The 27,844-nt window shown below is 54.0% G+C and overlaps 1 protein-coding gene across 3 annotated transcripts in view; it reads left to right on the top strand.

Annotated features, from left to right (window-relative positions):
- The window catches only part of ANO10 (anoctamin 10), a 115,613-nt gene extending 91,748 nt beyond the window's left edge, over nt 1-23,865 (top strand). For all 3 annotated transcript variants that reach the window (XM_037148228.2, XM_053669331.1, XM_037148229.2), the window contains exon 13: nt 23,304-23,865. In XM_037148228.2, coding sequence (XP_037004123.2) covers nt 23,304-23,375 — 72 coding nt within the window. In that variant the 3' untranslated portion in view covers nt 23,376-23,865. The remainder of the gene's footprint in view (nt 1-23,303) is intronic.
- The last annotated feature ends 3,979 nt before the right edge of the window (nt 23,866-27,844 follow it).

Genomic DNA, 27,844 nt, shown 5'->3' with positions numbered 1-27,844 from the left:
CCAATTCTCTGCCTCCCAGTATTTACACTCTCGTGGAGGGCCATCCCACCTTCTGCTTTGGTTGGTCTGTGACCAACAGAACACTGCAGAAATGTTGGTGTGTCCCCTCTGAGGCTGGGTCATAAAAAGACATGATGGCCTCTGTCTTCTTCTCCCTCCTGGACCACTTCCCACCCAGTGTTGGAGGAGGTTGTCTGGGGAACACGACTTCTGAGCCAGGCCGGGCAGCAGAAGCTCCTCACCCCTCCCCGGTCCTCGGGTTGTACATGCCGCCTGCTGTCCCCACATTGGGGGCTGTTTCAAGGACACAACCTCAACAGAACGACGTGGTGTCCAGCCCATCTGGGCTGTGTTTGTGACTGAACCCCAGTAAGGCCTCTGTAAACTTTTAGGTCCTGCCAGGCCAGGACGGAGATCTGCTCCTCTGGCAGCCTCCCAAGACATGCCTCGCGCGGGCGTTCCCCAGCTGATTAGAACTGCCCCCTGCCAACCCAGAACACCCTGCCTCTCTTCAGTCTCACCCTGCCCTTGGTGCATGGGGCGCAGTTTGGATTTCACCCAGGGGACTCCTGAGGTTGTGCACCAAATCTCAAGCAGCCAGAGGAGAGGCCACGTGACTAGGCCACGGCCCACAGCCACGTGAGCGAACTGTCCTGGAAGCGGATTCTCTAGTCCAGGGGTTGGTGGACTTTTTCAGTAAAGAGTCGGACAGTAAATCTGGGAGGCATGTGGGCCACACAGTCTCTATCAAAACTACTAATTTCTGCTGCTGTAGTGCAAAAGCAGCCATAGGCGATACGTAAATGAGAGAAGCTGTGTTTCAATAGAACTTTATTAACAAAAACAAGTAATGGGCCAGATTCGGCTTATGGACTGGGTTAGTCAGGCCTTCAGGTGACTACAGTCCTGAGCCAACGCCCCTCAGCTGCTTCCGAATTCCTGACCCACAGAAAGGGTGAGGTGATAAATGCTTGTTTTAAGCCACTGAATGTTGGGGCATCTGTTACACAATAATAGATAACTAATGAGCTAATAATCCAGGAAAGGAGGCTGGGCGACAGATGAACCAAGTTTGATGATGAATTGATCGTTGTTGAAGCTAGGTAATGAGCAGATTTGTGGCAATCCATTATATTAGTCTCTCTACTTTTATGCAATAAGAATTTGAAAGGAAAAAAGCAACTGCCGAGTGATTTGTCTAAAATCAGATCATCAATAAATCACAGTCCGTGCCGTATACCCAGGTCTCTGGCGCTGGAGTCCCATACTCTCTTGGCTCCCTCTTCCTGCATAAAGAGCAACCAGTAAAGATTTGGTGATTTGCCAGAGTTCCCCCCTCGATTCTGCCCGACCTTAGTACCTCCAACTACCCTGTCCAAGAAGGTTCTTGGGACTTTGAGGCCATCGCTGTTGCTGAGCCGTCCTGCAGACCTTTCCACTTTTCTGTACCTCTTTTTACTATGGACTGTAAAATTAGTCGTTGCTGAGACATGGCACCTTGTCCACAGATCTACAAAGTCCCACCACTGTGTGGCCTGGAAGATAGTAATACGTGAAGCTCACATTCTTGAGGACACTGCGACCACCAAAGCACCCACGAAGCTGTCCTCCCCGTGAGTCCGTACAGAGCCTCCGGGGAGGCCAGCGGATTCCACTCTAGCACCGTACAGACGAGCAAGCAGACTAGAAGGTTTACGTGGCCAGCCAAACAAGATATGGCTGGGTCCAGAATGTGGCTCCTGGCTCAGCCTTCTTTCCACCTTCCTCTACCGCCTCTCTGATGCTTAAGGAGAAGCAGGTAGAATTTGCCATGAAGTGAAATGAGATACTCCGTGAGTAGCACGGTGCCTGGCACATAGACAGTGAGTTCACCTTCTCTCTAAAACCCCTTTGAACATGAAAATCACCCTGAAAGAGCAACCAGTAATTGATGTTAATTGATGACACAAACAACTTGATGTGCTGGTTGTTGGATACCCGAAATGGACGTTGGAACAATGTGTCTTGTGATCCGATGCTCTGACCACTGCGCACTCACCTGTCCAGTGAGGCAGGGGAGTCGGGTTCGGAGCACCGTCTGGAGGACCCTGCTCCTGTGGTTCCCCAGGATAGCCATGGCATGAGGTCTAGGTTGGACTGTGGACATCTCTTGCTGTCTGCGAATGTGTGTGGTGGCGCCATTTACCAGGGAGATGGAGTGAAGTGAGCAGGTGAAGAAAGTGGTGGAGGAAGAAGCAAAGAGCAGATGCCAGATCAAACACCACTGGGCCCTGAATTCAGTTCAGAAATGCATCATCTTCTCTTTCCCCTTTCCTTTCAAAGCTCTGTTCACTGTGGTGCCCTCCCACCCTAAATTTGTGGTTGGGGGGAAAGGAATTTTCCCCTCACAAGCTTTCGAGTTTCTATTTACTTATTTTTTTATCCGTGGCTGACCTGTCAGAGTCGGTAAGGTGGTGCCAGGGAAACTGTGATATCAGGGCTGCAACTTTGAAGTCTTGATTCCACCCCCGACACACACACACCGAAAAAAAATGGGGGGGAAAATCTCTGTTTTTTAGAAAATAAATGGATCTCGAGAATCTCTTCACTTCTTCCTTCAAGTTGCTTAAAGCAGTGTTTGTGTAGGTAGATTTGCAGGCTGTTTTGTTCTGAGTTGTCTTGGAAAAAAATGATGGGAGTATTTTTAATGCGCACGTCTGGTCTCAGTCCCAGGCGCGAGGGAAACAAACTGGCCAGCGCCTGGGAAGCGAGCTCCCGCCCCCTCTGCTTTCACGTGTGATGGATGCAGTTTTGACGGGAGACAGAACAAACCCAGATTGCTTCTTTTTGACTTCTTGGACTAATGGGTCCACTTATTGTTAATGTATGTTGTAGAAAGCCATTTCCAAAAACATCAGTCTGGGTTATTTAAATTTTACTCAGGCTAGATGTGCACAAATCATTTCTGTGAAAAAGATGTGTGATTAAACAGTTGCAATCGGAGACACTCGCTGAGGGATTCTCATTTTTTGTCACAATCTGTAGCAAAACACTGATCTTCAATGAAACATTTCAGTTCCCTGAGGATGTGAAATGGGGCCGGAGCAGAAAGGGCGGCTTGCCTGCTTTGGGAGTTAAGAAGATAGCTTTCGGAGTCAGGGGTGCATGTCTCAGGAACCCCAGCTTCACCACTACTAAGTAACCCCCGGCAAGTTCCCAGACCTCTCCGGCCTCAGTTTCTTCCTCTGTAGAGTGGGTGCAATCCCAGGAGCCACTGCACAGGCTGATCCGGGACAGTCCAGCTCTGGCTGGCAGCCCAAAGTCTGTGGCTTTTACCCTGTTTTCTGCCATAGAAAGGATGGGTGTAAATAACAGATTCTCAGTAGAGTGCAACAGAGAACTTCTTGACCATCAAGAGACAAAATACTATGTTTTAATAGTCCGTTCTTAGAAATGGGTGGTTTTCATCCCGATCCTTGGAGGTCTTGTGGAAGAGGAGAGACTGCCTGCGGGGGAGCTTTACCTGCCCTCTGGCAGTGAGCCCCTCAGACCCCCCACCCCGGCCCTGTGACTCCTTCAAACAGCTGCTGTCCGGCTGGGTGTTAGCCAAAACCAGGTCGTCTGGGAGTGCCAACCGACCCAAACTGACTTGGATTCCAAATGAATTTCTGGACCCGGAGGGCGGCGTCGGGTCGCCGGGCAGGGCTCTTCCGTCGGGGATCGCAGTGGGGCCCCTGTGGGGTGGCTCCTCTTGGGCTCATGCTTGACAGGGTAAGTCTTGGCTCTTTCAGTGGCAGAATTCCCTGAGTAATAGGCCTGGAACAAGTTAGAGCGTAGGTTTTCTAGTGAGAATAATGATACGAGTTCCACGCGATAGAACTGAGCTTCTGTTCTACGAATCTTTGCGTGTGCGGCACACAAAGCTTTTCCCTTCTTTCACATGCCCCCCACCCCCCATCGTAACCCCCCCTTTTTCTGTTTTGAAGGAAGAGAAAGGTCTAAGTGCGCAGAGTGGCTGTTCTTTGAGATCGATGCTTTCTGACCGCCTCCATTTAACCTTTGTTCTTCGTGCCTGTGTTACTATTTGCCTCCCCACCCCCTTTTTTTTGCTTCATTTTCTTTTAGCAGATTATTTTGCTTTTTCTTCTGTGCATCTTTGCAGATGCTCATGCATCTCTTTTTATTCTGCTGATTCTGTCTCCCAGTCTTGTTGGGAGACACAAAGAAGGGTCTCAGAACCTGCCCTGGATTGAACTAGAACCCACATGCACGTGCATTCTGGGGAAAGAAAACTTTCTGTCTTCCCCCGGGGCCTCTTCCGCAGACCTGGAGGAAAGGAAGAGGGGTGAGAAGGAACAGGAAACAGAAGCAGCCATCTGAGAGGTCCCACAGCAGTTGCCTCCTGCTTGTCTGACTGGTTTTATCCTGAGGTCAGGCTTTTTTTTCCTTTTTTTTTTTGATGGCTCTACCATAGTAAAGATTTTGTTTGAGATCATAGTGCATGTAATTTTCATTGTTCAAACAAGGCAGAGAATGAAGACAACTGTTTGCCATTTGTATGGGCTCTTTTTTTTTCGTTTGCTCAAAAAAGAACACCCTGACTAGGACTGAGAAGTCGTAAGGTGGGGACAGCCCTTGCTAAAGAGGTGAGCGGTTGACTCAGAAGCACCCGAGTGCATTCCAGGCTGGGAACAATGACAGCGGCGTGAGGTCGGTATGGTGAGTGGGTGGGGTCCCGCTCGCTGCAGCTGCCCCTGCGCCTGCCTTGGTGACTGTGTTCTCAGCCGTCGTCCCCAGCCCTGCCTGGGCTGGTGGAAAACCGCCAGGACTCCTGGCAGCGGAGTAGCTGCCTCCTTCCCCACATTCGCTCAAAACCAACTGCATCAGCGCTCGCCTGGTTGTAAAAGCCCCGAGGCTCCGCCCGTTCCGTTTCAAACCTCCTGGACTTGGGCAGAGGTGGTGAAGTGGTTAAGAGTTAGAGCCGATACAGGAGGGCAGAGTGGGTTGGATATGCCTTTATGTCTGGTGGTGTGACCTGCTTGTTTTTCCATCCGTAGTTTTAGGAATCTTGTTGAAGCCATCAAATGTCCCTGTGGCAGTTCAGATACCACTATTATGTGGACCTATTAGTTAAATAAATATATACACACATCATCCCTTTCTGGCACTGGGGCCTATTCTGTGGGCAGACACAGGGCGCTCAAATCAAACAGGTCACCTGTAGAGAGTGAGAAAGGAAGCACCCAAGTGCTTGTGAGCCAGTGACATCTTAACACAGTGGCAATCTCAGGAAGAAATGTCTGGTTATTATAATCCCCTTGAAACTAATTTTTCTGGGAAACAGTAACTCTAAAATGCAGTTGTGTCTGAGACTTAAAATGCAGGCCGGGGTGTCTTTAAATGGTCCCCCATTAGACTTGAAACCATCTGCTTCTTTGCAGCCAAAGTATACATTTTGCACTGTTCTCAGGGCCGTGACCGTGGCACCACTCCAGAGAGAGAAGCAGCCCAAATGGGAGCCCTGTGGAAGCTCCCACCAGCCTGCTCTGCAAGGCTCTTCAAGTTCATATCCACTGATTTGATTAAAGAACAAAGAACCAAAGAAAAATACAACCTCTTTTCAAAATTGAGCTCCACTCCCCTCATATCCTCCTGGGCTTCCAAGGGATTAAATCTCCCTTAATCCACCTTCATTTCAAATTCAGACACTCGGAGTCATTAGTCAGCTGCAGGACCATTGTCACCATCAGTGGGATCTGCTTTTTCCGGGACACAAATAAAAAGGGGAGGCAGGCTTCTCTCACAGGAAAATTACTGAACAAAAAGGTGGGATTCAGTTTGGCACCACCGGGACTGGGCCTCCCTTTGATGCGTCCTGTAGAGCCCATTCGGAATTAGCATTGGAGTCTCCGCCCACCCACGTTCCCCCTCCCCGCAGCATCACCACCTGCACCTGCCACAGCGGACGAGGCACTGAAAGCCCAGGGCCGTGGGCACAGTGGCCGAGGAAGTGGTGGGTCTCCCGTGCGCACGCAGGAGGGCGTTCCCGTGCCAGCACTCGGCTGTGGGACAGTGTGCCACTTTCCTCACGGGGGAACCGGCAGGGAAGGCGTGGCCTCTACGGGCCAGGTTAGCAGAACAGCAGCCAGGTAGTCAAGAGTCGAGGGAAAGGTTGCTCTTCAGATCACTCGGAATCCTATTGCCCACCTGGAAACGCAGGGCAGGCCTTCCGCCCTCCTAGCACTGTTGACTCCCAGTGCAGTTTCTCCTGCCCTGGGCTGGCGTGGGTCTCGGGGGGCTCAGAGGAGGCGCAGGGGGGTGCAGGGGGCTGGTATCGTCACTTCCTCGCTGGGTATATAAATTGCACAATGTGGATCAAAAAGGCTCATTATGTTTTCATACGGTTTTCAGAGCACATCAAAATAGTTTATTATGCTGCAGGCTCGGAATGTTTTGTTTCGTTGTGTTTTAAATAAAATATGAATACAGAGGGACTTACAGTGTTCCAGTCATAAACAGTTCCATTACACTCTCGATAATGGAATTTAAATAGTATCGCCCTGCAGAATCAGATGTGGGACCACCAAGAAGACTAATATTTTAAAATAAAAATTTTAAGTGACAGTAGTAGGACATATGTAAAATTACTTAGAGGAAAAGTCTTTTTGCAACAACTTAGTGAAATACAGTTAAAAACCAAAACTTTGTGCAGTTTCTTATTCCCTTTGTTTTACCTTCTTCCAAGTTTGTATGTTAAATATGATAAATTTTGTGAGGCAGGAAAAAGTTAGATAATTTCACAAAACATAATGCCTTTTATTGTGCATTTTCCAAAGCAATTAACAAGGTAGAAACATTTCCAACTTCTCATGTAACACAAAGGAAAGACTTGCCCTCTTCCCACTTCCAGTTTTCTCCTTAAAGGATGGGTCTTTGAACCCTGGCTGGTGTAGCTCAGTGGATTGAGCACAGGCCCATGAAGCAAAGGGTCGCTGGTTCAGTTCCCAGTCAGGGCACATTCCTGGGTTGCAGGCCAGTAGGGGACACAGGAGAGGCAACCACACAATGATGTTTCTCTCCCACTCTTTCTCCTTCCCGTCCCCTCTCTCTAAAAATAAATAAATAAAATATTAAAAAATAAAAAAGGGTGGGTCTTCGGGAATACTAGTGCTGAAAAAAGAATTATATTCAAGTGCAACGTAAAAAGTTGTAAAAAGTCAACTCCCCTTAAAACACTTGGGAGACACTTAGCTTTGATGGGGCTTTTTTAATTCAATATTTTGTTAATGCCCCATTTACCCTAAGTGTGAAATCTAAATTAGATGGGTTAGTGCATTATTTATTATCTTACAACTTAGTAATGTGATATGCATATATTTTGAAATGTTGGGTTGTAGTTGTTCTTTTACTGTAAAGGTAACTGTTGAAATTCATCCCAGTTCCCTTAAAGTAATGTGAACAGTGTTTTCTGTCTGGAGAAACAAGATTCTGAAGGACACAGATGCTTGGCCCCAGACAAAGGGAGGCCACCTCCCCTGTTCCCGGCGGCGAGGCCCCACTCCTTCATGGGTGCTGGGTGTTGACTGGGCGGCGCTGGTGGTGTGTGGGGGCTGAGATCGGCTCCACCCGATGCTGGTGAAGAGTTCGTATCGCAAGTAACTGGAAAGCAGGACTGGTCTTGGACGGGGTCGTGACTGTTCGGAAAATATCCAGAGCTACAGAACTTTTACCAGGTTCCGGCTCTAGATTCCCCAGCCCGAAGGCAAAAGAGTGAAGCGCTGGCGGGCGGGGTCCCGGGCCTGAGCTTCACAGTAGATGGGGCACCCACTGCAGGCCTGAGTGAGGCCGGAGCACCGGGCCGTAGGACTTTCAGATCCACAGTTTGACTCGCTCTTCAACAGATATGTCTCGTGCCTTTGGTGCTTCTTGAACGAGGCACCAAAACCTGCCACGTTTTCCTTCTGTCTGAAGGAGCAGATTCGGGCGTGGTGCCTAGTTGGTGAAATTGTACATTCTGGTTACAATTCTTTAATTGCACCTTTGAGTGCCTCGGGAGCAGGCACTGAGTTGAAAATCAAACCCATTTTCACACTCACAGTGTGTATTGCTGGTTTCCCTTACGGCTGTGCTCTCATTTGGTGCCTCAACAAGTACAGAAAATATCATTAGGGACCATAATAATGTAACTCAAACCTATGAGATATACTTAATAAATAAACTATGTTAGCAAATCAATTTTTAAAAGAGTGAAGAAGATTCTTCTTTTACATCACGGGAGAACTCCGTGACCAAGGAAAGCTCACTGTGATAATAAGCTAGCTGTGCTTTTAGGTTTCCTTGCTCAGGCCAGGAATGTAGGTCCCTAACTTTTTATTTTAGATGGTGTCTGGACTTTGCCAGTACTTTGGTAGTGAAACTTTCTTTTTAGTCAGGAATATGGTAATGGTCTCTTCTTACTCTCCTCCCCCCGGGCCTGGTCGCCCCACCTCCGGCTCTTCTCCCTCCTTGCAGCTTCCCCTTGGTTGGCTGCCGCTTGCTGTCCCACAGATAAGTGCCCCTCCCCGTTCTGCACCTGCTCAGACCCTCAGCATCTCCACATTCCTCAGGGGAAGTCTGGCCGCACCTGGGGGGGGGGGGGCGTTCCTAATCTCCCTGCTAAAGCCCACGCCTCTCTCCAGGTGTGGAGCTGTGCCCGGTTCCTAGGACACCCCGTCTTTGTGCCTGACTTTCTCCTCACCCTGCTGGTTCCCTCTGTCCACTCGTCTCCCTGGCAGTGTCTCCTTCTTTTCCAAGACTCATGGGTCACCACAGAGGTGAAGCTAGCTGTCCTGTGGGGCACGCGCTCGCTGTCTCCATCACTGTGTGCTGGCACCGGTCGTGACCGGAGGGTGGCTCGTTCTCTGGTCTTGTCTGCTTGTGCAGGAGTGTGTTAAGGAGCAACCTTCCACCCTCCCACCTGCTGCTCACGCATCTGTGTGTGTGTGTTCCCAAAGGTGGCACGTGCACAGCTGTTCAAGGCAGGGCCGTTGTCCTGGCAAAGGATCCTTAGGAACAGGCCCTTCCCCGGGGAGTCAGAGAAGTGTGAGGAAGGGAGAGAAACATTTCCTTTGGGTTAGGAGACCCACAGTCAGTCTGGCGGTCTCCACAGGTCCCGGGACCTTAACCAGCCTGTGTTTCAGGCCACACTCCAGCACGGAGCAGCCATGGCAGCTGGGGCAGGTCTCAGAGCCTCTGCTTGTGTCCCTGTCCCTAAACCAAGGTCTTGGACCAGGTGTTCCCTGAGGTGCCTGTGGGGCCGCGGGGCAGCTCTTCTAATGGGGACTCGTGTGCACACCTGACAGTCACGTGACCCACTGACACCACTGCGTAAAATGTCTGTCCCCGTAGGAATCGGGATGTCAGTGTTCACTTCATCCTTTCTGCTGTAGATCGAACTTTTCAGAGGGTACAGCACAGCTCTGTGGGTAACCAGGGACATAAGGAAGCAGTTTGCCTTGCGGGACTTTCCAGCACACCTGTCTTTAGAGCAAATTCTGCTCATCCTGGCATTGCATTGGGTGTCCCATGATTCATCACAGCAGCCCTTCAGTGTCATTAGTGACTGGTGTTGCTGTCAGCCCTGTGTGTGCCGGGGACAATTCTCCTTGTGCTGGTAACTTACAGCAGAGCAGTGGGACTGGGGTTTGGAAGTTGGTGGCAAACAGGCGGTGGTGGCTTGCTCCCTTTTCCCTCTGAGACTTCAGTGTTGGCTCACAGCATTTAAAAATGTGTCTCTAACAGCGCAGTCATGGTCCGTGTTAACCCCACGCCCCGAGACTGTTAAATGAGCCGACCGTGGTAGGTGAAAGCATTTGCACGCCAGCGCCTGTGCTGTTTCCATCGTGTCTCTGGGCAGCAAAGGCTCAGACTCAGCACAGGCTGATCCCCGGGTGGCCTGCCCAGGACAGGCAGATGCAGCCGCTCGGCAGCCGCAGCCCCTCGGCAGCCGGTGCGCTGCTGCTGGTGCCCGGCTGCAGGACGGGTGAGGCAGTGCCAGAAGGTGGCACTGAGCGGTGCCGTGGCGGGTGGGCTTCTTTCTGGTCCCCGGGAGCCGTGTTTACGTAACCGTGAGGGTTCGTATTGGTCACTGCGGCAGCCCGCTGTGCCGCTGTCACACTGACTGTGTCCACTTTGGTGCGGCGCTGCTTTCTTCCTCCTTGTCCACGATGCGCTTTCAGGAATGGTTAGTGTAGTTATTGCACCTGAACTGCTGTGCCACTTGAAGTGAATTAGAGGGAAATCCTTCTTTTCAAGCCTAAAGAGGTAGGTTAATCACCTTTGGCCAAGTAGCTGATGAAAATATAGCAAGAACAGATAAATTTATCAGTAACTAGGCAGTGGTAGGTATACATTTAATTTGAAATTCTAGTTCTTTTTCAAAACTACAGTGTCGAGCCAAACCTCCGAGCTGTGCCTGCAGTCACATATCCCACCCCAGCACTCACCTGGGGCTGGCTCATGGCCCTCAGCGGTGCCAGCAGGGCACCACGGCGACAGGGCGAGGGTGCGGGCAGCTGTGAGATGGAGAGCACAGGCCAGGGTGCCGCCTTGGAAGGGGTGGGGCTCCCTCAGCCTCCAGCAAGCCAACGCTGTTTCTGCAGCACACTCTGGAGGGGCTCCTGGGGCAGGTGACCACCCAGAGCACGGAGCACTCAGGGGCCCAGCACACAGGTAATAACTGGTACACCCTGGGGTCCACACAGCGGTGATGATCACCAGATCCGGGTGTGGTCCCCTCTGCAGGTGGAGGGTGGGAGACAGGTCCCACGGGGCCAAGGGGCATCAGATGCATTAGCAACCTGCAGGGTGTATCATTCTTTCCAACTCCATGTCTTCGTGAACTGTCTTACAATTTTTAGAGAAATGTAAAATGATTTATGAGAAATGTATTTTTTGTTTGTGTTTGTTTGCTTTAAGGAAAACTAGCAGGTGAGCAGAGGCATCAGGGGACCCACTGAGTTTTGCAGCCACTGAGCTGAGGGAAAAGTCTACTGGGGGTGTTTGTGACTCTGGTCCCCAACCAGCCTGCGCCTGCAGCACCTGCTTTCGCCCCTGTGCTTAGGCACAGGGACCTCCCTGTCAGACCCGTCTGCCTCCTCAGTAGAACTGGGGGGTTGGTGAGGGCGTCACCTTCTCAGAACCACCATGCAGATTAAGGACGCCTGGCGCGCAGTGACCACAGCGTGACTGTGTGCCTAAACCTGCATCTGAAACTGTGGCGGCCTTCCGGGCATGTCCGAGAAAGCCAGGGAAGGCCAGGAAGTAGAGGGACATGCTTGTGCTTGTCTTACACATTACTCCTGTTGTAGCGCTGCTGAACCTGTCTACATTTACGGAGAGGACTCCATTCCGTAACTGGGACAAAAAAGCCATCCTGTCGGTCGTCGCAACTTCAGTTCGTTCATGTTTCCAACCTGAAAGTGGCCTGGGTATTTTTGTAACAGTCCATTTTGCCTGAAACAAATTGAACCATGAAACTGCTGGTCTGTGAAATGATCGAACAAATTAAAAATGTGTGTAAACAGCCAGATCCAAATGAAGCGGAGAGCCCAGCAGCAGAAGCTCATTAACAACAGAAGAGCCTTGAACTATTTTTGTGGCGTATTTTTGTATTTGCCGTTTCCTTTCTTTTTGAAAAAAATTTGATGTAGCTTTACACAGAGTGATTTAATGGCAGAACTTTAGCCTGGGTGAGAACCCGAAATGTTAGAGTTTTCTTCTTTTTTCCTTCTTTTGAAACGGACCCCTGTTCCCCCGTGGACTGTGAATGGTCTCAGACGCTGGGAAATGCCTGTACAGTGATGCTGGTCCCTGGCAGTGCCCTCGTGAACGCTGTGGCCAGCCTGTCTTCCTCGGGTGGGGGTGGGGGCATACTACCAAATCTAAAAAACAAAAAACCCACCAGGCCAAAAAAAAAAAACCCCAAAATACAAAAGTGTGTGGGATCATGTTTACACATATTTTAGGACAAAACCCAGTACTACTGAGCCCGGACTAGGCGTTAGAAATGCATCACACACGCCCTTCTGTTCTAGAGAACAGATAGAGATGGTGAAAGATGGTGAAGGAAAAGAAACCCGTGGCCGGCAGCGCCCCTGCTCCATCGGGCCGTGCCCCCACTCCACACACAGAGCAGGGGGCCGAGCTGCTCTCCAAACACGTCCGGTCTCACAGATGGCACAGCCGCCCCGCCTCCCGGCCAGCCCGTTCGCCCCATGCGGCACCGCCAGCTGGCCCGGCGTCCGGTGCTGCCTTCTGTCTCTGGGGGACCTCAGTGGGCAGGCGTTCCACGGGAGAGTGAGTCCACACGTCCCTAACTAAGGCCATCTAGCAGGACTTCCCAGTGCAAACATACTCCGTTTTCTCCTGCCTCCTGCAAAACACTTCTTTTTTAAAGGGAAAAGAAAAGAAAAGCATAAATCCATTAAGAACGTTGGAAAACAAGAAAGCGTACCATCCCCTAACTCAGAAAGGTTGAGGGATTTCTGCAAAATGGAAACAGTAGCACAGGTTGGCAGAGAACCAGGGCACAGAAGCCGTGACCCCTTCGGACACAGCTGGGAGGCGAGAGTGTCCCCGGATGGGAGAAGAAACCCAGGCCGGCGCCTGGCTGCCCTTCGAAGGGGCTTGTGGAAGAGCCGTGGGGCCGTGAGGGGTCTCTGAGTTCCTCTGGACTTCCCAGGGAGGGGACACAAAGAAAGGACCCTGCACCCCTGGGGTTCTCACGGCGGCTCCGCACGGGGCTGCAGATCCTCCTGCAGCCTGCACACACCCGCTAAAGGGAAGCAGGCTCGTCAGTACAGTGTCTGCCCTCCACTAACACGGAGCCCACACGCAGCCCCGCCTCCCATTCGAGGGAGGGCGAGGTGGGGGCACGTGGGACGAGGACAGAAGGAACCCATGGACGCTGCCCGTGCCTGTCACCCCGTCCTTTCCCAGGTGTGAGTAGACCACCAGGGACCACCTGGTCCTTCTTTTAAAATTGTGGGGAAGCCAGCCAGGAGCATCAGCTATCGCAAAACAACAATAGTATGAGAGACAGGCAGGCACCAGGGTGCACTGCGGAGTTTTTGACAAACGCACAAAGACGGTGCAGTAGGGAGGGTGGTCTTTCCGGTGGGTGGAGCGGGAATGGTTGGGCATCGTGAGCGAGACAATAAATGTGGGCCCAGACCTCACACCAGAGTGGTCCCCGGACCTAAATGTAAAACCCCAAACTGTGAATCTGCTGGGGGAGAGAAAACACGGCATAAAGCCTTTGTGATTTGCACTTTAGGCCAAGGTTCCTTAGATACAGCTCTTAAAACATGATCCGTAGAAGAGCAAATCGATACACGTCACCTCATCAAAAGTAAAAACCTGCTTTTCAAAATCTGTCATGTGTGTGGCAAGAAAGTGAAAGAAAAGCAGGAGAATGAATCTGCTGGAAGACTGTCCTGGGGGGCGGGGAGTGAGGGTGTCTCGCCGCACCCCCAGTCGCCGCCCCTGGGCTGGAAAGCCTGCAGTCGAGCGAGTGCCACGCCCGGCACACGCCCCTTCCTTCTCCACTGGGTAGGAGTGAAAAGGGTGGCAAGACCATAGTTTCCTGAGATCGAAGCACTAGTTTTGGGGGAAGCCGCAGAGAAGCACGGCTCCTTTGACTGTCAACAAGTAGGGCACTGAGGGAGGCCCTGGGGACAGTGGCTGAGAGCCAGGCAGCCTGCGTTTGTATCCTAAGACCCAAGCCTAGCAGCTGCGGGCACGGGACCCAACCGTGGCCCAGGTCAGCACCTGCACCTGTGCAGTGGTGGAGGCCACGGCTCTCCGGTGTGCTGGTCACGCCTCTTCGCCAGCGCGGACAACGATGCTGTCGGTGCGGAAGCCCATGCACACTCTTTGTCGTGGTTCTCTACTCATTCTAGCTGGTTCTCTCGCTAGGAGAGAAGGTCCAGGCCCTGACGTTTTAGAGGGGATTAAACATTCCTGTGCAGGATGGAAAGAATTCAGGAAGGAAGCCAGGAAAACAAATGTCCTGAAAAGGCTTAGAGTCAAGAGGTGAGAGTGGAAGAATCCGACACCAGGGAAAAGGAAAAATGCAGAGCTTCTGGTGCTGTGTGTGCCACAGGGCGGTTTCCCCCCGAGGGCAGATCTGGGCCTTTCAGGGGGCTGGACAAGAGGGAAAGACCAGGTCAGGGGAAGCCTGCTCCTGCCCGCAAGGCGCCGTGGTGCCTGGGCCGGCAGTGGTGGGAATGACGGGGGACCCGGGCTCACAGCCCACGCCGCCGAGCAGGAAGGATGTGTGTGCGTTTGCACCTCTTTCTAAGACGTGAGAGCAAATCTGCCAACACTTATCAGCCCTCCCAGTCACTCTGAACTTCCCCGGTTCTCGTGAAAATGAAGTGTGATAGGAAAAACCAGTTATCATACTCTGTGCATGTTCACGCCTCTCCCACCCCGGAGCGTTCTTTCTCTACCAGCTCAGTCCCTGGGCTGGTGTAGAGAGCAGAATAATTAGGGGCGAGTGGGGTGCAGACAGCAGGTTCGACTGCCTTACACTGGAAAGGGCAGGCAAGAGGGAAAGAGCTGGAAATGCAGGAGGGGTGCGTGAGGGCTTGACTCGGGAAGGGGAAGGAGAGGGGTGCCAGGGGTCAGCCGCTGCGTGGGGCCGAGAGGGAGACCGGGTATTGTTTCATGCCGGAGGTCCAGGCTTTGTAACCAAAAAAAAGGGCAGTACAAGACATAGCTGCACGGCATGTCGAAGATCGAGCTTGGGGATTCTGAGTGAGGCTTAAAATATTGGAGCGTAACAACCCATAGAAAGTACCGCTGTGCACATGAAGAATGAACTTGTCAAAAATGGGCCACTGTAACCCAGAGAACTTCAAATTGTAATATACGGGAGAAGAAATGATGCCTAGACAAAACATTCAGACGAAGAACTATAAACAACGGCTCTGACACGTTTAGTTGAGAAGGTGCCCAGTCACTTACAGGAGAACATACGAGCGATGAGATTTAGGAACTTTCCCGGCCCGGGGTGTTTCTGGGTGGCTCCCATACAGAGGATGGAAGTTATTAAAGTCTGCTCGAAGCGCAGCGTGACAGTGAACCCCTCAGTGGGCCTGCCCAGGTCTGGGGAACAGGCCAGCGACATCGGTCAGGAACCGGGTGGGCTCTCCCTGTCTTCCCATCCAGCCACACTCAGCACCTTGGCTTTGGTCGTGGGCAGACGGTGGGTTGCTGCACTTTGTCACACGTGTCCAAAGGCCAGGGGAAGGGTGGCTTCCCTTCAGAGTCTCTGTACCAGGGAGAGAAACCTTGCCCAGAAGTCCCCCAGCAGACTCAGCCCCAAGCCCCTCTGGCTGGGATTTACGGGCCAACTCAGGCCCGACCGCTGGGGAGACTAAGGAAGCACCTGGAGTCTGTGGCTTCTGGAGTGAAAGGGGGATTTTCCCAGGCAGGAGGAAGTGCAGACCTGGTGTGGGGGGCAGGGGGGAGGCATTAAGTAGCAGTAGAAGGGACTGCGTTGCGTTCTGACAGATGGGTGTTTGCAAGGAGCTCTGGGAGTCAGAGAGATGCACCCCCAAAGGGCGACACTGAAGACGAAAGAGGAGATGGGAGGTGGCAGGTGCGCTGGTGAAGGCGTCAGTGACGAGGGCAAAGGAGAGGCGAGCATTTAATCAGAATAGACGGGAGGTTTCACGTTTACCTGTTTTTTAAAAGTCAGTCACAGAGAAGTAGAGGCAAAAAACCCTGACCAAACGAAGCGCATGTGGGAGAAGCAGGCCCACCTCCCTGGCTGCGAGGTCAGAGGTGCAGGGACTGCCGAGGAAGCCTGTGTAACCAGAGGGAGAACCACGTCGGAGCAGAGGGCCGAGACCCCAGCCTCTGGGGTGCAGCCCCAGGCACCCTCCCACCCGGCCTCTGTGGGTCCTCCCACCACCTTCACTCCCAGGTGTCACACTGCCACTGCTCAGAAAGTCCCTTTCGGTGGCTGCTCTGCAGACAACTTCCTCCATTAACTTGGTCAAGTGCTTGCTTCCTCAGCCTTTCCTGACCTCCAGACCCCTGACCCCAATCCCCACAGCCCCCAGCGCCCTGGCCCTCAGTGTCCTGGTCCCAAGGAGAACCACCCCTGTCTCCTCATGTCCCCACCGAGCTCCTGCTTAGCACTTACCAGCCCCTCAGCCCAGCACCTCCAGCTGCTGGACCCAGGCTGTACTTCCAGGGACGGGGAGGACCCCTGGTGTCAGCAGAGCACTGGCCTGGACAGCAGGTGTCTGCGATGGTTCATTGGCCTAATGGGTTAATCAGAGAATGCTCGGCGGTGTTCTGGGCACCCCGAGCACACAGCCTCTTTCCGACTCGGAAGCGCCCTGGGATGGTGTTCAGACGAGGTTCCGATGGCACAGGCCTGCGGCGGGGCCCCAGCTCCTGTCCCAGCACAGCCTCTTGGGTGGCACTGCGGCCTCCTCTGAGCCCCCCGCTCAGCATGCCGGCACCGCGGGGCCGAAGGGCACTGGGGAGAGAGGCAGGGGAGCCTCCCAAGTGGGGTCAGGGTCCAGCCCAGACGTGCCAACTTGGTGGCCCGAGGCCAAGGCATCCCCGGCAGTCACCCAGGGCCTGCTGCTCGTTCCTCATAGCAGGTAACACGGTCAGCCCAGCGTTCAGTACCCACGGTGGGGTCAGCGCGGCCTCGACTTCCCTGAGGGGGAAACCATCCCCCAGAGGGCAAGAAGGGCGGGTTGCTGGCGGAGGCCCCTTCTCCACACTGTCCTTTCGGTGGTGGGCATTGGCACCGACGAGGGCTCTACTTGGCAGGAGGGGCCCTCGGTGTGTGGAGGCCTCTCGGCTCTGACTCAGCCTCTGCTGGGTCCTGTTCCATTTCCGTCCGGTGCGTTTTCCTCCTGTGGTCAGCTTCCCTTCCTCACGCCGCGGCCGTGTGGCTGCCGCGCTGCACGTGCCTCGGGTGGTGGGGGCGGCCGGCTTGGCCGGCTTGGCCGAGGACGTCTCCACACCGATGCCGTTCCTTCCTGGAACAAGAGGGGCTCCTTCCCTGCCGGTGGTTCCCAAGCCCTTTCCGTTCAGCCGACCTAAGTAAGAGCCTCTCTCCGCGTGCTCTGCCGTGAACTTCTCTGGAATGCTTGGTTCAAAGGGCAAAAATACACACATACCCACAACCTGGTACCGTGCGTGATTGTTTGGTGCGGGCTTGTTTATTGGACTTGCCCAGCACAGCCTCCTGGTTTGCTTCCCTCTCCTAGGGCCACTTAAATCATCTGGGTGGACTCTGGGTGTGGCTTGGTGACCCAGAATCACTTCGTAAGCCCCGGCCTTGTGCTCCTAAAACATCTCTCCCATCTCCTCTTAACTAAATGGCTTGCAGGTCATTGGGGGTCACGGGCAGACTTCATCTATATTTTATGACTCTGGCCACCCTGTCAGCAAACAGCTTGGCTCTTCTGCTTTTGGCTTCACAAAGGCGTGTTTATTCAACACCTATTCAATGGATCAGCTCCTGTTTCTAGATAAGGAAGCTCGAGGGTAGAGAACCTACGCTCTGAAACTCATGGCTTCGGGCTGGGAACCTTGGTCTGCAGCCATGTGGCTTCAGTGGGATTGTGCGGCCGACAGCTCAACCAAGTGCCACCGCCATCTCCTTTCCGGAGGTCGGACTGCGGAGAGCACCGATCACGTGGGCAAAGCGCCATTTCTAGAACTTTCTGCTCTGGAAAGTGTGTGATGGGAGCAGAGAAGGAAGCCACGGCTGCTCTCAGAGCGCAAAAGAGAGCTGCATTTTTAGACTTAGAAGCAGCGGCTAGAACCAGGCAGAGTTGGAATGAACAGCGTCGGGACCAGCTCCTTTTCCAGCGGTGATTTTGGGAGCCGTGTGCATGTCTCTGCCCCTGCCAGGCAAGCGGTCCCAGCTGCGTGGTGCAGAGGGAACTGCAGCACCCTGGTCCTGGCTTTTGTTCTCTTTCTGAATTTCCAAACAACTTTTTTTAAATTAACACAGCCGAATTCGGTGACACTGGCCTCACCTAAAAAACCAAGGACACCCAGGTTCTCCTGTGTCATGGCATGTTCTGGTCCCGTTTTAAAGCATGGCATACGCTGCTTTTGGACGAGTGTGGGAGAGTCTGGGAGCTGGTTCAGTGGAGTGGGGGGACAGCCCTGAGGTGGGGTGGGAGGTGTGGGGTGTGCTTGGTGGGTGCTGTCGATGGGACCCAGTAGCAGACTGAGGAGGGGCCGCAGGTCCGGGGAGGTCTGGGTTGCAGTGGGGGGTGGGGGTGGGGGGTCAGAGCACTGGCATGTTTGCTTGTGGACAAGTATCTGCATTTTGTCAAATGTTAAAATGAATCAGCCAAGCCCTCCAGAGGGAGAGGACTGGGTGTAACTCCTCCCTTGTCAGCCCGAGGGGCTCTGCGTGCGCCTTCCTGCCCTGCACCCGCTGCTCTGGGCTTTCGGAAGCCTGCTGTGCCGCCGGGCCGGGGAGACCTGGGGTTCCTGGTCCTTCCATCAGGATGTGTTCAGAGCCCTGCTGTTGGAGGCCCACTTGCCTGCAGGTCTGACGGTAACATTGTCTTTGTCGGATGTGGTGCTTCAGAAGGCCTGTGCTTCCCTCCCCTTTCCCCCGAATCGCCAGGCCCTCGTTCAGTGCTGCTCCCATTCTAGCCATGGGGTCGGCCAAAAAGGTCATTTTGTTTTGTTTTTTTTTTATAAGATGGCTCTAGTAGCGCTTAGCTGTCTTTAATTTAATTTGAAACGATTTCGTTAGATTTTATTGTGATGGCTGTCATATCAGCGTGCATTAAAAAACATATAAGAATTGGTGTAGCCATTTTAATATTGAAAGTGGAAGAAAAGAAGCAACATTTTTGGCATATTATGCCTTATTAAAATTTCAAGGAAGATAAAAACACAACTGAAATGCAAAAAAAGATTTGTGCAGAATGTGGAGAAGGGGCTGTGACTGATCGAACGTGTCAGAAGTGGTTTGACAAGTTTCCTGCTGGAGATTTCTCGCTGGACGATGCTCCACAGTCGGGCCGACCGGCTGAAGTTGACAGCGATCAAATCGAGACGTTGAGAACAGTCAGCAGGAGATAGTCAAAATATCTGACTAGTCTGACACAGTGAAAATATCCACATCAGTAAAGTTATTGGTGAACATGAAAAATGTGCCTTTTGTTTTACGGAAAAACCACTTGGACTTTTTGGCCCACACAGCACGACCTCACACCCGTAGTGTGACTGTCAGTGACTTGGGTGGAGAGGCCCTTGCCAGGCTGCGTGGGCACAGCTGTGTGAGAGGGAAGCTCCGCAGGCTTCCTTCCTGCCCACCCCGCCCCCCACACCGAGCACAGCTGGAGAAGCGGCTTCCTTTCAGGCACCTGGAGGAGCTTGCAAAGCCCAGGCCACACTCACCCTCATCAGATCAGAATGGAGGGGGCCTGGGGAAGCAGGGAGGCAAGTTGCCCTGCTCTCTCAGCAGGCCTGTGCACCTGCGGCTCGGAGTGGGGGAGAGGGCAGGGGACCCCAGGCCCCAGGTGCTGGTGCTGAAACTGAACTGGCTGGAGGAGCTAGTCCCTGCCTGAGCTGCTGCCCCGGGAAGGCCGGGCCCCTGGGGCCAGCAGCCAGGCTCCCTCCCAGCCACTGGAAGAGTCAGCTGGGCCCTGGCTCCCGCAGGGATTCCCCTGTAAGCAGTGGGAGACGAACGCCCAGACTCTTTCTGTCCTCAGATGGGACCTTCTGTGGGTTGTTGTTGCTTTGTGGGGGAAGAGCTGATGGCAATAATGTAATCAATCAGTTGTGATTTCCTGCCTGCTGTGAACAGGGGGATCCCGATGTGGACTGTGGCCCAGCCAGGGAGTGTCCACTCTGCCCGGAGCCCGGGGAGGGAGGTCCAGGGGCTGTCCCCGGGCGCAGGACAGCACTGCAGGGCTCGGAAAACACTCCGGCACTTGTCTGGAAACGGGACAGGCTGCACATTCCTTCTTAGGTTAGGCTGCTGTTTGGCCAACACACTTCGTGATTATTATGTGCCTGTTATAACGATTAGTAATCAGGATGCAAAAAATCAGTCTGTGCTTTTTAGAGTCATTTGGAACATGAGTGTTTTAATGAGTCACAGGTTGGGGAAGCTGTCATTCTCCATCGGATGCTCTTTGCAGGAAAGAAGTGAGCACCATTATCCTGCTTCTGGATTTAACGAGGTTTTCATGTAAGAATCCCAAAGAAGCCAGATTCGTTGTAAGGGGATCAACCCCCAGGCAGGGCAGGTAAAGAGGAGCTGCCTGGTGCCCGGGCCACAGCTCGCCTGGGAGCCAGCTTGCCTATTTGTGAGAGGTGGCGGAGAGCAAATCAGAGACACCCCAGCCTGGCCTCAGTAAAAATCCGAGTCCTGGGCTCTGCTACAGACCAGGGAATGAGAGGTTACTGAGTCTGCAGGTGACAAGGGCACAGGACTCATCAGTGCTTCTCCAGGTCAGCTCTATGCTTCTGGAGTGAGTGGGTTCTGCCAAGCTCTCCGGTTCCAAGCCTCAGAGGCAGATGTGGGCATGGGCTGGGGCTGGGGCTCCGCCTCCCGGCTCCTCCCCCAGGAGGGCGGAGGGGGTGGGTGGTTCTAGTATGAGGTTCTGGTAGGCAAACTGAGAGGGCCCAGGCCCAGCCCAGGAGCAGCAGTCAGAGCTGGTTTACCCGGTGGAAGATGCCTCACAGCCGATGGCTTCGGACAGTCGGACAGCAACTTTCAGGAGGGAGTGGCAGGGGCCACCTGCCTGCACGTTGTCACGGGAAAGGTTCACAGGTCACTCGCTGACCTCAGAAATCAATCTAACGCCCGGTCTTGGCGCGTGGGCTGATGCAGCTCATTTCCTCTAAACCACTGGGGTTTTCTTCCAGCTTCAGCCACGGGTTTTCAGGTCTGGTCCTGCTGTCCGCTCCGAGTGCCCACCAGGTAGTACAGGAGACAGGCCCCAGCGCCACCCCACCCCCTGTCATACCCAGCTTGGTGAAGGCCACCAGGAGCACATGCATTCCTGTGACATTCCCCTTGGGGATCACAGATCCAGCCCTGAGGGACCCAGCTGTGGAGGGGGGGCCAGCCCACTGGACCTTGGGGCTGATTGACCCTGATCCGCCTGCTCTGGGGCAGAGGAGGAGGCAGGTTCGGCGTGCACACTGCTGGTGGCACCTGGCCTGGGACATGAGAGGGCTCTGGGGTCCCTGGCCATCCAGGGGCTCTGCCACAAGACCTGCAGTTCAGCACAGACAACCCCGTGACTCCTGGGTGGGCCCCGCCTCTCTGGAGCGGGCCTGGCAGTGCAGGTGCGATGGAGCCCAGCTGCGAGGGTTTCGAGGCCCTTCCCCTGGCCTGGGTTAACCACCACCCCGCACCACCACCACTGACCTTGGGCCTGAGGGAAGGGGCATCTCCAAAAAGTTACACTGAAGTCACTTAGGACTGGGTGGTCAGGAGGAGGAGCCCATTGGACAGACCCCCAGCTCTGCCAGCTGTGCGGCAGGAGGCCCCTCCTGAGCCTGCCTGCAGCCTCGCCTGATGCAGGGGCTCCCAGCTGTGGCTGCCTACATAAATGGAGGGGCATTTTGCACCTCACAAAGAGCCTCAAAGTCTCTTTTGAATCATAACCCGTTGGATCAAGCCCATTTAGATTGTCCTCCCCATGTGGAATGCTGGGATATGTGGCTGGAAGGTTCTGTGACAAGCTAGGGGATGTTTTATCCTCATATAGATCTAGTTCGGTTCAACTTACTTAGCCCTTTAATTTCTCATGGTTACTCATCAAATCCAGAAGTAGATTCATATCTTCTCTTGCTCATAAAAAGGCATTTTTTGAAGGTCTCAGAAGTATCGAATGACACCAGGTAGAAGAGTCTACAAGAGACTCCCCACTGAAATGTTCCGTTTTTCCTGGGCGGGGATAAGTCACTGTAGCAGGCTGCTCGGGCTGGTGTGAGCACAGGAAGCTCAGTAACAGAGAAGGTGGCGGATGCAAACAGGGACTTCCGGGGAGACCCTGGTGGCCCTGCCTCCCCCCAGTGTGTGAACTAAATCAAACCATCTCCATCGCCCTGTTGGGCGGAAGGCCTCGCACGTGGTGAGCAGCGCCCCCTTCGGGCAGGCGTGTCTCAGGACCACTGCCACCCTCTGCTCTGGGCCTGCGGGAATGCTGCCCCCACCTGCAAACGTCACCATGACCCTGCCCCACTCCAGGGACCCTCTCTGTGCCCCTCTGTGGAAGACAGACCAGGCTCGGAAAAGTTGAGCGCTGCCCCAGGGCATTGGGGTGCCCCCGAGAGGGAAATCAGGGTGAAGGAGGCCGGGGCTTCTGCTCTGAGAGCCAGAGGGAGCCTGGTGACACCTCTGGCTGCACGTGGCCCATGGGGCTCCCAGGAGGGACAGCGGGTACCCAGGGCGCCAGCAGTGTTTGTCTCAGAGTTTTGTTTTTCCTGTAAGTAAATAGTTATTATCAGAAATCTCTGTGTGTTTTAAGCCAAATTCCAAAGTAGTTACTCATTTATTCAGCACACAGAGCAGAGCTGTGCTGGTGTTTCCAGCAGCCACAGGACGGAGGAGGCGGAGACCTGCGGGGCCCTGGGAACCATAGGACCTCCTTCCCCACCGCGACTCAGTCCTGGGGGTGTGGGCCCCTTCCCTCAGACCCCTCCTCTGAGCCTGGCAGGCTGAGCCCCCATCCTGGCCTTGCCCTTGGGAGACTTCACAGGATGTCCCCGGTGGTACTGGATGGGAGTGCTGGGCCCTGTGGCTGTAGGGCCAAAGGGCCAGTAGAATTGCTGTTTCGGAGCATCTGCTGTGGACCAGGGGCCTCAGGTGCGTAACCCTCACAGCCGCCCTGCAGAACGCGCTCCCACCCTGCCGGTGGGAAACCAAGGCTCAGGGAGGCCGCATTGCGCGTTCAGAGGCAGAGCCAGGACATGGCCCAGGTCAGGGCTGCAGAGGCCCTGCGCCATCCTCCCTGGTCCTCAGGCCTGGGAGCAGGAGGTGTCAGCTGCTTTCAGTTCAGTGTCTTTAAAATCCTCCCCAGCTGGGCTCCCATGTGCACTGGGCCCCCTCACATTGGGTTCAGAAGCAGAGGCTCTGGACGTACAGGGAGCGTGGGGCAGTGTCAGAGGGCACGGCCTCTGCAGGGGGCGGGGCTTGGCTTTGACAGAGCTAAAGGAGCACAGTGCCCGGGCCCCACAGAGGGCAGGAGCCCGTCCACCCCTGAGGTGCCACCACTTGGGCTTGCCTGGCTCACCGGTGTCCTGTGTTCTCTCAACAGCAAATGAAGCTTGTGACCGAGGACCTGAAGGAGGACATGCAGGATGGAGGCAGGAAGGGGACGGCCACCTGAGCACAGGCCAAGGGGGCCCGGCACAGCGTTGAGGCTCCAGCCCGGACCCGAGGCTCGGCCACATGAAGCAGCTCCCCTGTGGCAGGCACCGGGCCTCCTCCTTCTACACGGTCCCAGCTGAGGGCCAGTGAAGAGGGCGGCCAGGCCCCTGCTCCCAGCACTTCCCCACCCCCACCCTGCCCAGGCCCCACACTCCACTCCACACGCCTGACCTTGCTCCAGAGCCACTGGTGCCCTCCTGAGCATCTCGGGTGGGTGGTGTTCCTCACAGTGACAGGTGACAGTCACATCCACACCCAGCACAGCCCAGGGACCCATGGAGTAGGGTGGTGGGCTGGGGTGTGAACTGTTTTGAAGGGTGAAAGGTTTACACAAGGCCGCGTTTCGATGCCTAAAAACTCTGCCTCGTTCCTGGTTCTACTTTGCAATATGTTAAGACACTCTATCAGCAGAAACAGCAGTAACTGAGCTATTAAAGGCAGCACGCTCCTGTCCGACTCTTATTTCCCATGCGTGGACTGAGAGGGCCCGCTGGGTCCCGGGAGGGGCTCCGGGAGTTCACTGGCCGTGGAGCCTGAGATGGGGAGCTGACTTCTGAAGCCCACCGTCGGAGCTTGGTGGTCCTCGGGAGGCCGTGCTGCCCCTGGAGCCTGCCCCGCAGGCTGCTTCCATGCACAGGGAGCCAGGCCAAGGGGCAGCTGCCATACCTGGCACCAGGTGTGGGCTGAACCTGCGGAGGGGGGCCAGTCTTGGCCAGGGGTCCTGTCCCCTCCCTAGCTGTGTCCGTGGGGCTGTGGGAGTCCCTCGGTACAGGCCTGCAGGCACAAGGCAGCAACTGGAGCTGGGCTGCTTGCTCCATGGCCTAGTCCTGAGGACCATCTGCCAGGGCAGGACCCGGCCCCCTCCCAGCTCTGCCTCGTGCGTGATGTAGCCAGCCCATCCCCCAGGGCCCACGTCCTTCACAGCTGGCACACTGCAGACAGTGGGCACTTCCACTCCGAAAACAGTGGGTACCTCGGCCACCTGGGGAAGATGAGACAAGCAGGGAGGGACTAGGGGCCTCAGATTTAGCACTGTCTCCTTCCCTCAGAGACCCAGCCCTTGGTGTCTCTGCACACCAAGATGACGGTGACCTCAGCGGCCCGTTCAAGTGCCACATTTTTGGGAGCCCCTGCTCCCCCATCCGCCACTCCTGGCTGTTCAGTTGGCCCTCTCCACCACTGCGCTGGCCAGCACGCTCTGGCCCTGCTGGGCCGGAGGCACTCTGTGGCACACGTGTGTATTCAGTGGTTGTTCGAGGCTCAACAAGTGCTTTCTAGAACATGCGCTTGCTCCGAACACCGATGGATGGTTGCCAGCCCCTGTGGTCCTGCCCCTGAGCTGCCTCCCAGTCCCAGCCCTGGTGCCTGTGATCAGGGGGACCCGGTCACATGAATGCAGTCTCTGTGAGGCAAACCCGTCCGCTTGTCTCCTTGCCTGGAGGCTCACAGCCGCCGCGGGGCCGGCAGCCTCTCTCTCCAGGTGGCCCTCCTTGCCCCCGAGGTGCTGGCGCAGAGCCCGGCTCCCTGCGCTTGTGACTCATTCCCAGAAGCTTCCCTCGGCCCTTCCTGAGGCTGGCCAGGCAGAGCCACACACTGACCCAGCACAAGGCCAGTCACTCAGAGGGGACGGGGGCCCCAGGGAGGAGGAGGGTGGTGTGGGGTGGTCGGGTTGGGCCAAGAGGGAGGTTAGCAGGAAGGGGGTGCTACATGGGTCCGCTAGGCCCACAGTCCTCCCCGCGTCCGAGCACGTGGCGTGGGCAGCATCCCTCTGGCAGCAGGTGCTTGGGAGCAGCGGTGGGAGGAGCAGATTTGGGTGCATGGGCCTCACGTGACCACCTGGGGAACTCGGAGGGCTTGTGGCCCGGGCGATGCTGGCAGGTGGCTCACAGAAATCCCGGCCTCCCTTTCTCGGTGCTGTGAACTTCCCCAGGGCGGGGAGAACAGCCCCAACCTTCCCAGCCACACAGTTCCGCCTACCTGTTGCCATTCCCACTTTATACCTGAGAGCTGAGGCCCAGGCAGAAGGATGAAGAAGGGGCGGGGCTGGGCAAGTCCACGCCCACCGCCCTGTAAAGCAGGGAGGAGCCCCACCCCCAACAAAGCTCTAAAGGCCCGAGGCTTCGGGGCCAGCCCCGGTGTGAGGAACTTGCGGCGAGTCCTCACGCTGTAGAGCTGCTCAGCACCAGGAAGACACCATGGAGTGCTCGGGAATTAACCAGGGGCAGCCCCGTGTGTGGACATGAAACATACTTCCCTTCGCATCACTGTCTGGCTCGAAAAATGGAAATCACATGTGTCTCCACCCTAACAGGGACCCAAGAGCCACCTAAAGCTCCCTAAAGCCACCTCTGCTCCTCCCAGCCCCGGACCACAAGGCAGAAAGCCAGCACCAGCCACAGAGGGGGAGCAGCTCCGGAAATCTGCAGCCTCTGGGGGAGCATCGATGAGTACACACCTGTGAGGAAGCCGCCGGGGGCTGGAGAAAGAACCCCCGGAAAGCAGCAGGCTCGTCCGTGCGCAGAACTCACACAGAGCTGGGAACAGCTTCTGTTCCCACGAGCCGGAGTGGAGAGACTTCGGCGAGTGCTTAGGAGGGTTGTCTCGGTGGGAGGCCAGTCGGCCTGAAGACTGCTCTGCATCTGCCCTGAAACTTTACGAACAAAACCCCAGGGATCCACCCAATTCCAGGTAACTATGCACCAGAACAGGATCCAACTCCTCTTAGGTGAATACAGAATTCAGCACTCAGTGTCAAATTCTGTGTCCAGTACTGCACTAAAAACAAACAAACAAACAAACAAACAAACAAACAACGGCTGTCTGCTGAGAATTCTGTACCCAGTGGAAATATCCTGCAGGAATGAAGAAAAATACTTTCCCGGACAGGCAAGCCAACAGCAGACCTGCCTATAAGAAAACCTGGAGTTCTACAGGCAGAAACCTGGAGTTCTACAGGCAGAAACCTGGAGTTCTACAGGCAGAAACCTGGAGTTCTACAGGCAGGATGACACAACGACCTCCAGGAGGAAATGAGTGCTACGAATGACAGAGATGTAGGCGAAATGAGACTTTTCCCCTGTGTTTCATCTTTTAAAAAATAAAACTACTTAAAAATATGTATGCACGTGTAAAAATATAATGTGTGACAACAGCACAAAGAACAGGCGAAAATCTACAGTCGTAAGGTTCTCACATTTTTACACGGAGTAATACTGCTTCACGGGAAACTGGATACAGATGCGAGGCCTGTCTGGAAAAAGTCCAGCCATTGTTAATATAAGGAGGATGGTTTGTGCAACATCAATGTAACCGGCAGTCAGGAGAGTGGACTGGAGTGCACATGCGTGAACAATGACGACTTCACTGTACTAGTCATTGAGTGAGTATGTGTACTGTATGGTCATCACATTCAAAATGACTGAGCGAGCAGAGCAAGGAATCTGTATCAGGTTTTGTGTAAAGCCTGAACATCCCTCCACAGAAACTTTTCAGATGATCCAGAAGGCAGCAGCTATGGGCACTGGTGATTGGCAGCTTCATCACGACAGTGTGCCTGTTCATGCATCGTGTTGTGTGCAAGAGTTTTTTGGCAAGACGCTCAATCACCCAGGTGACTCAGCCCCCCTACAGCCCTGATTTGACGCCCTGCAACTTCTGGCTTTTCCAAAAACTAAAATCACTTTTGAAAGGGAATAGATTTCAGACCATTGGTGAGATTCAGGAAAATATGACAAGGCAGCTGATAGTGATTGGGAGAACTGTGTGAGGCCCCAAGGTGCCTACTGTGAAGGGGACTGAGGTGTCATTGTCCTGTGTACAGTGTTGCTTGTGCCTTATGTCTTCAGTAAATGTCTCTATTTTTCATATTACATGGCTGGATACCTTCTGGACACACCTCATGTATCTTCCCTACAGCAAACAGTAAAAAATAAAGACACACAACCAGTAAGCCAATAAAAAGTGCCAAGTTAACCCAAAAGAAGGTAGTAAAAGCAGAAAAACAAAGAAGAGGTGAGACAAGTAGAAAACTACTAGAAGGATGGTAGACTTAAACTCAAAACCATCTTAATAATTACACTAAAATAATCGGCCCAAACACTCCAAATAGGAGACAAAGATTTGCAGGTTGGATAAAAAAGCAAGACCCTGCTATATGCTGTCTACAAACCAAACCAAACCAAACCAAACCAAACCAAACCTACTCTGAGCATAAAGACACAGGTTAAAAGTAAAAAACATGAGAAAGGGTGTACTCCCATGAGTCAAAGAAAGCTATGGCAGCTATATCAATATCACACCAAGAAGATTTCAGGACAAAGAATTTACCAGGATAGCGAGGAGCAATCATAAATGTGCATATACCCAACAACAGAACTTCAAATTTCACGAAGCAAAATCCTACCATTCCAGTAGGATTTCTACATTCCT

This window comes from Artibeus jamaicensis, unplaced genomic scaffold (assembly GCF_021234435.1).
Source record: "Artibeus jamaicensis isolate MK-2021 breed Jamaican fruit bat unplaced genomic scaffold, CSHL_Jam_final contig_519, whole genome shotgun sequence".
Classification (NCBI taxonomy): domain Eukaryota; kingdom Metazoa; phylum Chordata; class Mammalia; order Chiroptera; family Phyllostomidae; genus Artibeus; species Artibeus jamaicensis.
The sequence above is the reverse complement of the archived record's forward strand: the minus strand, read 5'-3'. Positions and strand labels throughout refer to the sequence as shown.